This window comes from Nannobrachium achirus (genome assembly GCF_963921795.1).
Source record: "Nannobrachium achirus genome assembly, chromosome: 17".
Classification (NCBI taxonomy): domain Eukaryota; kingdom Metazoa; phylum Chordata; class Actinopteri; order Myctophiformes; family Myctophidae; genus Nannobrachium; species Nannobrachium achirus.
In genome coordinates, this window is record NC_137824.1 from 50,282,452 (window position 1) to 50,296,517 (window position 14,066).

Genomic DNA, 14,066 nt, shown 5'->3' on the forward strand with positions numbered 1-14,066 from the left:
AGGTAACAGCTCTTTTTTTTACTGGGATCTGTATAAATACACACCAAAAATGTCAGCGTTATTTTAACTCCAATAGTATATCGTCGTTCTCGGGTGGAAACCTCGCGTCTCCAAGTTTCAAATTTGTATGTTCTTTCTCCAAGTAAAGCCCTGCTTCATCGTACACAAGGCCGTCGCACAAAAGTAGTTGCGGTGCGAGGCGTTGTGTGCTTGTAGATCGGCTGTTTTCACTAGTTTAAATCATTTTTAAAATGGAAAATGCAAAACGATTGGTTTTGGACATACAAGGTTTTCACCCGACAACGACGATATAAACGTAGCGTAGGCAGTTACGGGACCATTTGGTTCCATTTGTACAGTGAGTCAAATTAACACTGAGGATTTCACTGTGTACACGCGGTGCAATCACTGTTCAGCAGCAAGCCATTATTCCACCAAACCCCTCTAATAGGAAATTACAAATAGCAAATAATAGGCCTCACTAAAACCACGTGGAAAGGGCACACTAAACCAAATATGCTAAGGTTTCAAGAATGTTGTAACGTTTTTTTTTCTTTAGCTTTTTACCCCTTTTTCGCCCCAATGTACAGTAGTCGTTACGCCAATTGATTCCTCCCCACACACATTTTGTGCGTTGTCACTGCTGTTGTATCCTACTGACTCACCTGCCAGTGAGGAGCCTCCACCAGGAAGACGTAGAGGCTTCATCCTACTCCTCCTCCCAAACACTTGCCGAGCCAGTAGGACTACATGCAGTGACAGATATCACTTAGATAGATTTGGGTACCAGTGAAATCTTTTTTTCATATAATTTATATATTTTCGTAATCAAAAGTGGTCCATGGCTTAATGCATCCAGTTTCAAATTGGGGGTCCTTGAAATAAAAAATCTGAGAAGCACTGTTGTATTCTATATGTAAAACATATCGTCACTGTCGGGCAGAAACCTTGTATCTCCAAGTTTCAAACGTGTACGTTTTTTCACAAAGTAAAGCCCTGCTTCATCATACAAGGCCGTCGCACAAAAGTAGTGAAAACAGCAGATCTACAAGCACACAACGCCTCGCACCGCGAGGCGTTGTGTGCTTGTAGATCGGCTGTTTTCACTAGTTTAAATCATTTTTAAAATGATAAATACAAAACAAACGGTTTTGGACATACAAGGTTTCCACCCGACAACAACGATATATAGGCCTATACAGTATATATAATATATACAATTTGGTGATGTTCACTTCTTGGATTCTAAACAGAGTGTCCCGAGGAGCCTGGTGGTGTAATTCTCCACTGGTCCTCAGAGTCAGAGCTCCCCCTGATCCAGTCTCTGGTGAGGAAGATTTATGACCCTGCTCTGAAATCGATGGGGGACTCTCTGTGAGGGGCCGTACCTTTTAATGGCCCTGCTTTTAATTCAAGGGGACTTTCCTCCTCCAGTCCTCAGTCGCTTTTCATTTTCATAAGGGAACGCTGTTTGGATGAATACTGTCTATGGACATTTTAACAGTAATTTCTTTTTAAACTCATCAGGCATCGCGATTATTTGACATAATCGAGATTATTTGACATAATCGCCATAATCGTTTCCCATGTTGAAAATTTTTCATATATATTTTTTTAAAGTAAAAAATAGTGGAAATAGATGATCTACAAGCTCGCAATGTGACGCGTTGTGAGCTTGTAGATCGGCTATTTCCACTATCAATGTTCTTTTTTAAGTGTAAAGTTGTCAAATATGTCAGTAATTTCTTTGTATATTTTTAGGTTATGTGTCATATCTACCATGTGCAACTTCAAAGCCTAAAAGCCAAACAAAAATGTAATTGTCAACGACATATACACAATTAAATCATTAATCGCAATTATTTGAGTGACAATTAATCGTCATGTAAAATGTACAGTTATTTTTATCATTGTATTTTCCACTGGAAAATGCTGTCTGGATTGTTTTTGTTCTATGCTGCTGCTCATGGTGTGTTATTGGTTATTGCACCAGTGGCACCAAGACAAACTTCTGTTATTACAATTATTATTAGCTACACCACATCCCTGTGTCACAAATCACAATAGGCAAACATTTGCCTCAAATAGCAGATCTACAAGCTCACAATGCACCACAACACTAATATTCTGCAAGCTTGGCTATTTTTGGTGAAAGGATTTGGTGTTGAGGATAAAAGTAGAGGGGGAGTATAGACGCCTGGGGGACACCGCACCGGTCATTGGTCAACAAAGTATATACTGTAGTTTTGAAGTGGTTAAGAAAATGCATACTACAGTATACAGGCAAAGATGAAAAGGCTTGGCTAATAGAGTGGGATGAGTAAGTAAAGTTGGAATGATAATGCATTGATAGAGTTTGGGAGTACAGTTGCTACCGATAGAACAGGGTTTGTACTCTCACACTGTAGAGCATACATGGGCAACTTGCGGCCCGGGGGCCACATGTGGCCCCAACCTTCACTTAATGCTCAAAGTGAAGGTTCGCATCGTGGTGCAATGCGTTTTGAGCTTGTAGATCAGCTATTTTTGCTATTTTCGACTGTTTATGCAACGTGGCCCTCTGGAGTGAGTGTGAAAATATAGTGGCCCCTCTCCATTATCAAAGTTGCCCATCTCTGCTGTAGAGGCTGAGAGTATTGGTTCTGATTCTGAGGCAGGTAAAGCACAGTTACATTTTCAAGACACTGTAGTGGAGAATGTATAATGACACAGCAGGAAAACTACAGGCAGTGACAGAGAAACAGAAAGGAATCAATAGGAAAGTAAGTGGTTGGCACAATACTGTTTAAGTGTAGGCCGCAGTAACTGGAAAATGAAAAAATAATACATTGTTCCACCTTTTAAACATACAGTAATTGAACTTATTTCTCTGCTGTCAGGGAAAAACCAAAACATTTAACAGGGTTGGAGGGTGGAGGTGGGGGAGATGCTTATTTTTTTCCCCACTAATTGTTCCACATTGAAATGATAAAATAATACTTTAAACAGGTCTCCAGGGCCCAGAGCTCATCAAAGTCGCTCAGCATACATGACCACGTAAAGCCCTCATTTCCACCTAAGCTGTGTAGAGTGGAGATGTGCAGCTTTTAATCGACTGCAGGCATCTGATATATCCACGAGTTTCCTACGCCCCATAGTGCATTGCGCAAACGTCTGCATCGATCTTCCGCCGCCGATTTACAAGCTCACAACGGGTTGCATCTGCGACGCGACGTGAGCTTGTATGTCTGCTGTTAAACCCGGAAGTTTGGTCCTGATAGTCTGCAGTAAACTCCCGCGGAAACTTGTGGATACATATATACCATTGTTTCCTGTTGAGATTGGCACATTTCACCAATGTTTTTTCATCTCACTCATGTCACTTTGTCTGCTGACCTCACTCAGCAACGAAATAAACAGAAAATAAACGCAAATAAAAATAAAAACAATTCACAGGAGGCAAGCAGTGATCACCCCATGATGTGCACTGCAACGTAGTTTCAAATGCACTACATTGCAGCTGCTTTTTGAGAGTGAAAAAAAAAGACACGTGTGACATGTGTGATCTGGGCAGCTTGCTCCAGGAAATGTGCCAAGCTCAATAGGGAACAACGGTATATAGCCTATATTGAGGGTGCAATGGTTTACAAAATGTACGGTTTGTTCGATATTTTGGTGTCACGGTTTGATACTTTTTCGATACAAAAAATAAACAGAAATGTATTTTATTGATTTATAAATTTTAACTTTGAACAATACTGTACCCAACCTATCGGGTAGTGGTTCTCTAAGTGGGCTCTGCGGACACCTAGGGGTCCTTGAGGGGGTTCCAGGGGAATGTGGATGTGGAGTGGTAATGTTGTGGATGGGTAAGTTGCACCAGCTTAATTTGTTGGTGTGAAACTCGTGGTGTATTTTAGTTTGCAATAAAAAAATTTAATCATTACAGGTTCTGTACAGGGTCATTCTGTTCGGTACAGGGTCATTCGGTTCGGTACACCCCATTGCACCCTGTGTGTGTGTGTACTGTATATATTCTGCAAATATAAAACAATTCTTATTCTAAATATAAGCTTCCAGTAGAAACCAGCTGTTTGCTTCAGTTAAAAATAGAATAAAGATGCCTTTTTATTGTGCATTACAAGTGAAGGATTAATTTATAACGTACATTTTATATAATCCACAGTTCTGTGCCTTAAAACAAGACCACCGCTGGACGAGTTTGCACAGCACTTTGCAAACAATCTGTGGGACATTGAATGCAAATGTTCAAAACCCTCTAGAAGATCCATTTGGAGGAATCATAATTTACTGTGTATGTAGAATAGACTCCTGTCTGTTATAGGGTTGAGATTTAATGTTGCTACTTTCAAAAAGATAATGACAGTTGCAGTAGATAAACATACATAAACATTATGTGCGGATCGTTCATTTCATAACTGCAGCAGATGACCCCGTTCTTATACAGTACCTACACTATAATACAGTGGTTCCCAAACATTTAAGCCTGTGACCCAAAAAAGATATTAGACATTTACCAGGGGACCCAAACTAGGGAAAACAGCATAACTACAAGCTTGTAGATCGGCTATTTTCACTACTTCTTAAACATTTGTTTTCCTAGATCTCTTTCATGAAATGACTGAAAAGAATTATTGAATTGGTTTCTAATGCATGAAAAACTTTAGCTTTTTTTTTAAAATGTTTTGAAATAATAACTAAAAACGTAATAGTTGCTATGTCAATCCATAGCAATTAAATGGAAATACTTTAGGAAATAAATCAACTTAAAAAAAAAAAAAACTTAATAGTTATTATTATTATTATTCTTTTTTACAAACAGTGAGACTAAATGCACAGGTGACTGTATCATGTAATCAATTCCCAACAATCACCAAACCTGTTGTTTTGGGGAGCGCTGGTTTCATTGGCTCATTTGGTCCCAATGTATGAATGAATGGACCATTGTAAAGCGCTTTGAGTTCGCAACTTGCTTAGAAAAGCGCTATAAAAATGCCATCCATTACCGACCTGCGCGCGCATCTAGGTTTTTATCAGTGTAACGTGGACCAGAAATGCATATACGTATATAGGAAACAAAGAAATTAAGGGACCCAAACAAATGGGCCGCAACCCACTGTTTGGGAATCAGTGCTATACTGTACATACAGTAACTTCATTTTAAAAGTAAACTGCACATTTACCTATAACTAACTAATATATATACCTAACTTAATGTAGGTAGGTACACTATGATTTGTTTGTTTTATGCTTCTAACTTCCCTTTGGAAGGAAACTGTACGTACGGTATGGTATATACCTCACTTAATTTCATAAGGAAACACTACCTACGGTGTGTTTGTGTGTGTGTGTGTATATATATATATATATATATATATACAGTGTATATATATATATATATATATATATATATATATATATATATATATATATAATATTATACACCTACAACTTCCGTGGGGTGAACTAATTTAAGACTGCACCATGAACCCATTTATATCCAGCGAGACATTTTGCACAGTCGCTGCATTTGAAAGCAGGAGGAGATAGCGGGAGAGGAGCCCAGATATCCAGTGTACCCAGGCATTATTTTATTATTATTTTTTTTTTTGGCAAAGCTGCCCCTTGTACATTTTGTTTGTTTGTTTGTTTGTCTTTGCAGCACGCTGGAGTGAGCAGTGGAGCACGTGACTGGAGGGTGGGGGTGGGTGGGGGGGGCACTTGGTTATAGGTTGGGGGGGTGGGTGGATGTTGGGGGGGGGGGGGGGGGTCTGTGTATGCCCGCCAGCCTCTTTCTTGTTGATCCTCAGGAGACCATCTGCGCTGGGGGCATTGATTAGACTGTGTCTGGTGGGATTACATCTTTGCGGTTGCCATGCCAACTAAAGCTGATTTTTTTTCCCTCTATCTTCTCTCTCTCTCTCTCTCTCTCTCACACACACTCTAGCTTTCTCTATCTCTCTAGCTTTCTCTCTCTCTAGCTTTCTCTCTGCCTCGCTCTCTCCATCTCTGGTGATCCGTTTCTCACTCACATGCGCTCCATCTCTCTCTCTCTCTCTCTCTCTCTCTCTCTCTGTCTCACTCTTTCTGTCTTTCTGTCTGTCTGTCTTTCTGTCTGTTTTTCTGTCTGTCTGTCTGTCTGTCTGTCTGTCTGTCTGTCTGTCTGTCTGTCTGTCTGTCTGTCTGTCTGTCTGTCTGTCTGTCTGTCTGTCTGTCTGACTCTCTCTCTCTTCTCTCTCCCTTTGGTTGTCACAGCAACGAAACATGGAGAAGCGCAAGGGCCCCAGCAAGTGCTGAATTCAGCTAAAGGGGCAAAAAAATATGTTTTTTTCCTCTCTCTCTGTCTAATTCTCTCTCTCCCCTCTTTCTCTCTCTCTCTCTCTCTCTCTCTCTCTCTCTCTCTCTCTCTCTCTCTCTCTCTCTCTCTCTCTCTCTCTCCTCCTAATTGGCAACTCTCTCTGACCTGAAGTTCTTTTGTTTCTGGCGTCAAAACACCCTCCTCCAGATTACATTTATTTTCACATTTTATCCAGAGCTGCTTGGAGCTGTGAGGCCCAAGGACAGATGCTCTGAATGACGTCAGGCGGCATCGCTGCTTCCTCTGAGCTGCAACTCCTTGAACTAAACACAAAACAAAAAAACAAAAAACTTCTAGTCATTTGATTAAAATCTGAGACAGATTCCTTTAATTGCCTTTGCTCTTTGCATTCATACTTTACTCATACTGTAGGATTGGTATTTAGGTATACCATTGTTTCCTGTTGAGATTGGTACATTTCACCCAGGTTTTTTCATCTCTCATGTCACTTTGTCTGCTGACCTCACTCAGCAACGAAATAAAAAGAAAATAAACAAAAATAAAAATAAAACAATTCACAGGAGGCAAGCAGTAATCATGCCATGATGTGCACTGCAATGAAGTTTCAAATGCACTCACTACATTGCAGGGCGTTTTTTGAGAGTGAAAAAATAAGAAGACACGTGTGACATATGTGATATGCGGAGCTTGCCCCAGGAAATGTGCCAATCTCAATAGGGACCAACGGTACATCAAAATAGAAGAACTACAAGCTCACAACACATTACAAAGCAATTTGTTGTGTGTTTGTAGCTCTGGTATTTTCACAATTTTGGAATATAAAAAAAAAAAAAGCGTTTTTTTTTTTATTACTTTTTCCAGAAATAACAATTCGTCCAAAACAGAAGCCAAGATTAATGTGGTTAATTGTGTGTGTGTGTGTGTGTGTGTGTGTGTGTGTGTGTGTGTGTGTGTGTGTGTGTGTGTGTGTGTGTGTGTGTGTGTGTGTGTGTGTGTGTGTGTGTGCGTGTGTGTGCGTGCGTGTGCGTGTGTGTGCGTCCCAGGTGTGTACTGAGGGTCGGTTGATTCTAGAGTTTGCCTTCGATGACCTGATGAGGATCAAGACGTGGCACTTCACCATCAGGCAGTACAGAGAGCTCATCCCCCGCAGCATCCTGGCTATGCACGTGAGTATGACATCATCAACACACGACAGCTCCGTCCCTCTCCCGAGGTCGTTCAAAGTGTCTGCTTTTGAATGTTTACTTGAGGCCCTGTGTCTGCTGTCGGCACCAAGAGGATGTTTTAGAAGTGATTTAGAACAGTGGTTCTCAACCTTTTCTGGCCGCGACCCCCAAAATAATCGTATTTTAACCGGGGACCCCCCTACCCTGACGAGCACTAAGAGTTGAGGAATTACATTTTTGTATAACACGGTTCTATTGGGAAAATAGCAGATCTTTGCGAGCATGTAGATCGGCTATTTTCACAATTTCTGCCTCTATAGAGGTATTACAAAGTCCTTAAATTGTCACTTTAGAAATGTGCATATACCCTCCATACACTTAAGTTTTATGTTGGTTTGATTACTGTTGAGTGAGAAAACAATGTTGCACATTAAGTTAATCATCTGGGGACCCCCCAAAATAATTTGGGGACCCACAGGTTGAGAACCACTGATTTAGAACCACGTTGAATTTAACACTTTGACTCCCATAGTTTTGCCGTAACTAATGTAGTTTACTGCCAAGTTTTTCCTATTGTTTTTACCTGATTTTTGAGGGCTCAATGTACACAGCATGTGTCCATTATGTACACGGGGGGTCCCGGTCACGGCCGAGTCGACGAACGTCTTTTCTTTCACGCAGAGAAGAAAAAAGTACAACCACGATGATCCGTGTGTAACTTATGGTCCATAGAAAACAGTTTTGACCAAACGCACGATATGGGAAAATAATCCGAGATATATACATTTTTCTGCAGCCACGATGAATGAATGAACGATAGAATATCCTGACTACATTATTTCACAAGGCATCATGGGAAACTGAGTCTTTTCTCTCATTCACGCCCGCGGTAGAATGCTGGCTATCGGTTACCATGGTAATCAGCCAAGGCGTCCCTGAACGTCTTAGCGCTCCCGCGGCCCTACAGGGTGGGGAAAGGTTCAAACGTACTCCATGTGTTAAACGCTAACAAAGCAGTTTGCAGGACTTTTTTTTTACAACCCAATTTATTTGCAGACATCAAAGGACACTGACGATGAAAATGGTTGCTCGGCTGTAGAGAGAGAGAAAACAAGGTCAAATGAATAATGTGCTTAATTCCTCAAAGTGTGATACACGTTCTATTCCCAGGGATTGAGGAGTTTGTTGGGTGTATCTAGCAGGAATTCCGCTGTGCTCCTTAAGCCACATTTAGCTGTGACTTGTAGGTTAACATATGTACCCTGTCCCTGCTGTGGAGCCTACAAACACAAATATATATTTTCTTTGGTAATTAAAAACATTAAATAAAACATTTAGCGGATAGCCAGTGTTTCTTTTCACTTACCCAATGGGGCTTTAAACCACTTAGTAGTACAACAAATAGCAAACAGAACCAATCTAGAAAGATCTATTTTTGCTATTTTAGAAATTATGAATGTATTTTTTTAATGTTTGAAAATGTTTGCCATTTTTTGCAACATAGGGACACCAGGGTGAGAGTGTTTCAATGGGTTCAATATGGCCCAAAGATCATTGCATTTGCACAACTGACCGTTACGATGGAAAGCACACAATCGGGGGGAAAAAAATACAAGAAAAAAGAAGAGAAAATTGCAGACATTTTTGTTTAGTTTTAGTTTTATTCTGCAGCAGCAACTATGCACCCTGTCATACATGTAGCTGCTTCCTTTGGTGGAGGAAAAAAAAGGAGAAATAAAAAGTTAAATTTCTTAAGCAAAACTTTAATTTAACCCCTGTTTAACTGAAGGTATGTTTGATGATACTGTATATACGTAGTCCCCCCCCCCCCCCCCCCCCCCCCCCCCGTGTAACCCCATCCTTATTTTTGGGGCCAAATCTTCATATGAAAACCCACACTCCATTAAATTGGCCCCTGTGGGCATTCCCACTAATTCCTGGAGAGGGAGGAATGGTGGGTCCCGGCCAGATCCTCACAGCCAGGGGAGTGATGTGTGTCGAGTGTGAGCTCACGCTTTTGATGGTGAGCTCTGCTAATGAAAGATGAGACGGACACATCTGGGGAGATGGGAATAGTGTGTTTTTTTTAGGGGCCTGCTTGTAGTGATGGTGTACACATGAATGTGCTAGGGATGGGATGCTACACGATATTAGCGTTTATCGTGATAAAAAACACTCGCGATAATCGTATCGTGGAGATTTAATTTATCGTGATTTCGACCCTAACCCGTCATGCACTGGGATCAATTCACCTTTTTTTTTTGCCGAGCTGCATATGCGGTACCATTTAAACCCTCTATAATTGGTAAAATGTACTTATGATATACGTACTTGATACAGTCTTTGTATCAAATGTGTTTGCCAAAAAATAGCTGATCTACAAGTTCACAACACGTCGCAACGCGTCGTGTTGTGAGCTTGTAGATCTGCTATTTTTTGGCAAATGTTCCGCCCCAGGATAATGGATTTTGATTATCGCGATAATATCGTAAATCGCAATTTCTTTGGTCACAATAATCGTGATATGACATTTTCATATTGTCCCATCCCTAGATTGTGCACAAAACACACTGAAGTTGGGAACGGTGGTTGTGCACGCGCGCGCGCACACACACACACACACACACACACACACACACACACACACACACACACACTGATCGACCTCCTCACACACGCCCGGGGACTTTGTATTTCTGTGCCAGTGTGGAGTAATATTAAGCAGGTGATTTCATCTTGCCAAAATTTGAATCATTTTGTACAAAATGTTGTGCGAGAATGGTTTTCCAAAACACACTTATTATGACAGCAAACTGGAAATGAATCTCTCAAGGACCGGGAGCGCTATTTTACCCCACTAAATTAAACAACGCGCTCTAGCTGACTTAATTTGTATTCAGACGCGTGCACAGCATTAACCGCCTCAGCCTCTGTTTGGAACCTGCATGCTATGCTGTCCCCACAGATTGAATGTTAGGTCCTTTTGTCCGTGAACCATAAGCCCCAAGTTGTGCATTCTGCTCATTTAGTAGTCAATAGCTCCCTGCGTCAAGGTCAACAATTCATACGTGACCTGCTGTACTCATCGGTGAGCTATAAGATTCACCTCTTTCCCGCAGTGCATAAGAAAATGTGTTGTCAGTGACTCCCACCTGATTTCAGCCGGGAAGGTCACAAATTCATCCTTTTTACATCATCGGCCGTCCTGATTCCGATTCCGACGTAACTAAGGAACATGCGCGGGTTCGATTCCCCCCCCTCTCTTTCTCACCGATCTTGCATGGACATTAACCCTTTTAGGCCTAGAATTATTGAATGCTTTAACTATTGAAAAATAGCAGATATACAAGCTCACAGCGCGGCACCGAGTGCCGTGCTGCGAGCTTGTAGATCTGCTATTTTTTAAAAATCATGATTTGTTTTTGCAAGTCTTTGAATGAATCTATTTAAAAGCGAACATTTGTAACTCAAATATTTGCTTCTGGTGTGGTCCCTGGAACAACATATTTTGAGTTGGGGGTCCGCGGCCAAATACCTCTAATTTTGGGGGTCCTTGACATGAAAAAGTTTGAGAACAGCTGATTTAGAAGAAGGATTTAGAAGTCGGGTCAAAGATCGGGTCAAAGTTATTCAAGGACACATTTTCGCAATGCCGCGCTGCAAGCTTGTATATCTGCTATTTTTCAATAGTTAAAGCACAAAATGATGGTTAAAGTGGTTCAAATCTAACGCGACTCGGGCGCGTTCCAGGTATTTGAAGGTTAAGGGATGACTCGTTGTTTTCCCTCTCGACTCTCTCCACACCGAGATGTGAGTGGAGAGATAGAATGATGCATTTTTCATAAGGTGGTGAACGCGGGCGTGCTTATTCTGCTTCCTTCCCTGCTGTTTTTTCACTGTCAATATCAGTTTTTTAGTTTTTTTTATTCCACTGCGTATTGCTTGCACAGCCAGCGAGAAGAGCCATGTAACTATGCAGAATTCATATTAAAACAGACTGTTCCATTTGTTTTTTTTCTGTTTACATGTATTATTTGTTTTCCCACAGTATCATGCAGATTAACCTGGCTGTTTCACAGTCTACTGTAATGTGAAATCACCCTTCACCCGTGTGTTTTTACTTTCTCTTGCTCTTTGAACTCGCCATGCCAGTGAAAGCTGTAATCCATAGTTTGCCCATAATGTCCGGAATTTGACCGCTCTGGCCTATAAGCAGGGGTCATCAATATGTACCTACACAGACAAATGTGTCCGTGGCAAGACTTGGTCTTGTCCGTGGCAAATACTAGATTTTTCTTTTACACCATTATAATGTTCTTATTTTTATCATAAGACCCAATTACTGAATGCCAAGTCTCCAGGTTTTCTCCAGAATATGCATGACACGGATTTACTACAACACTATGGCATATTATGAGTCCAACTAGTACTACTGGTTCTCAAATGTTTTGTTTGCAAGGCCACCCTTAACTCTTGAGAGTGTACAACTGGAACCAAATGTCCACCACAAGCCAACATGGCAATGACCCCTGCCTCTAAGCCAGGCATCCCCGCTTGGTCAAAGGAGATATTGCACTGTGAACTTACTTCAGGCAGTAATACAATTTCCCACAATTTCTCAATTGAAGAGTAGGGAGTCCACCTCCAACAAATGCAGATGTGCTAGTTATCAGTACCATACAGATTGGTTATTGATAGTATTTTATTCATTAAAATAAGCACCTTCAAGTAATGTTCATCACACTTATCTTGTTTATAGCAGCCATCGCCAGTTTGTCCATATTTCAAGTCAAAGTATTGGTCACGCAGGTTCTCTGCACTTGTAAGTCTGCAAGGCTCAATTCTCACATGCTCATAAATTCTACTATGCAAAGGACCCCAATTATCTTCTTTTTTTATAAGATTTGTTTTGGGGCTTTTATGCCTTTTATTGATAGAACAGTAGACTGACAGGAAATGGGGAGAGAGATGGCGAGTGACACGCAGCAAAGGTCGTCGGGAATGGGGTTCGAACGCGCGTCACGCTGTCAGGCATCAGAGCCCATGTGGTATGCGCCTGGACCGCTAGCCCAGCGGGGCGCCCCCAATTATCTCTTTTCGTCGCTAAATATAATTCACATTTTAATTGCCCACACACCAATTGCACGGTACTGTTGACATGCTTCATTTCCTTCTCTCCACCCTCTCCTTCTCCTCCTCCAGGCACAGGACCCTCAAGTCCTGGAACAACTGTCCAAAAACATCACTCGTATGGGCCTGAATAACTTCACCCTCAACTACCTCAGGGTAAGTCCTCGCACTGCAACCCGGTGCGTTTGTTGTGTGGATATGGCTGGACAGAAGTGGTGTGGGGTGGTACCGGTAGGTTTGGGTGCGTGCGTGTGTGTGTGTGCGCGTGTCTGTGTGTCAGAGATTCAATATTCATGAGGGTTTATTTGTCAGTCACTCGTAAAAGTATGTACGAAATGTTGGTGTGTTGGTGTGCGGCATGCGCGCGCGTGCGTGTGTGTAAGAGGCTATGACAGTCTTTGTGCATCTATGTCTGTTACGGTAGCTATAACCACAACCAACCCCAATCATAAGGTGACTCAAACTAAACCCCACATAGTCTCTACCAGAAACCATATCACTTATCATTATAGAAAATGTATGGTTAAATATCGCTCGGTGTAATTACATTACATTAACGGAAGTCTGTCATATGTATTATCAAATTAGGAAATATATACATGTATAAAATCCGCAAATTAGTGTTGTTATGGATGTCCTTGTTTACTTTTCTGTTGCATTTTGGCTCCATTCATGAACCGAAAAGCTGCTGCCATGGAAATACATGTTAATGTGTCAATTATATGTATTTATTTACATCCTCTCTTGGGTGAACCACACATTTTTATGTGGCCATTTATGTGCCGCGCAAAATTTCATAACCCTTTGGCCCCCGAGACACCGCGGCATCATTTCACAAAATTCACAGGCATCAGTGTGAAAATAAGCACTCTCTTTCTCCCCTCCTGAAAATCTCCTTGTTTGTAAGATACATGTTTTTTTGGCTGACAGTGGCGCCAGCCGCGCTACACTGGGTGGAAACGGGCGGTATGAGCGACTTGAATACATTAGTCATTATTTCACTAGGCTTTGTTTGTGCTTTCTATATCCACAGTTGATGGACAGCTAGGATCTCGCTCCAAGTGGGAGAACGAGAGAGACAGAGGCAGAGCGAGAGAGAGTGAGAGATTGAGAGAGAGAGAGCGAGGGAGAGAGAGAGAGAGAGAGATGGAGCTGGTGGGAATGAGAGAGAGAGAGAGAGAGCGGCAGCGGGAGAGGGAGAGCGAGAAAGAAAGAGGAGGGGGGATTAATTGGATAGAGAAAATTAGCATAACATTAATGAACGCTCCCTGTTGAGACTCATAATTGTGAAATGCCATGCAAACCAGAGAAAAGGTACCTCCGCTTATTATAATAACTACACAGTAAAGCCTGGAGTGTTGATTTAACCGTAAAAATGGGCCCTTACTGGTCCTTACGGGTACATTTTTACTCTCTCAGGATTAAATCAACATTCCAGATTTGACTGTGTA

The 14,066-nt window shown here is 41.5% G+C and overlaps 1 protein-coding gene across 2 annotated transcripts in view; it reads left to right on the forward strand.

The window, feature by feature from the left end:
* Nucleotides 1–14,066, forward strand: part of ldb2a (LIM domain binding 2a) — a 129,930-nt gene that overhangs the window by 92,913 nt on the left and 22,951 nt on the right. For both annotated transcript variants that reach the window (XM_080745430.1, XM_080745431.1), the window contains exons 4-5: nt 7,363–7,485; nt 12,688–12,771. In XM_080745430.1, the coding sequence (XP_080601556.1) occupies nt 7,363–7,485; nt 12,688–12,771 (207 nt within the window). The remainder of the gene's footprint in view (nt 1–7,362; nt 7,486–12,687; nt 12,772–14,066) is intronic.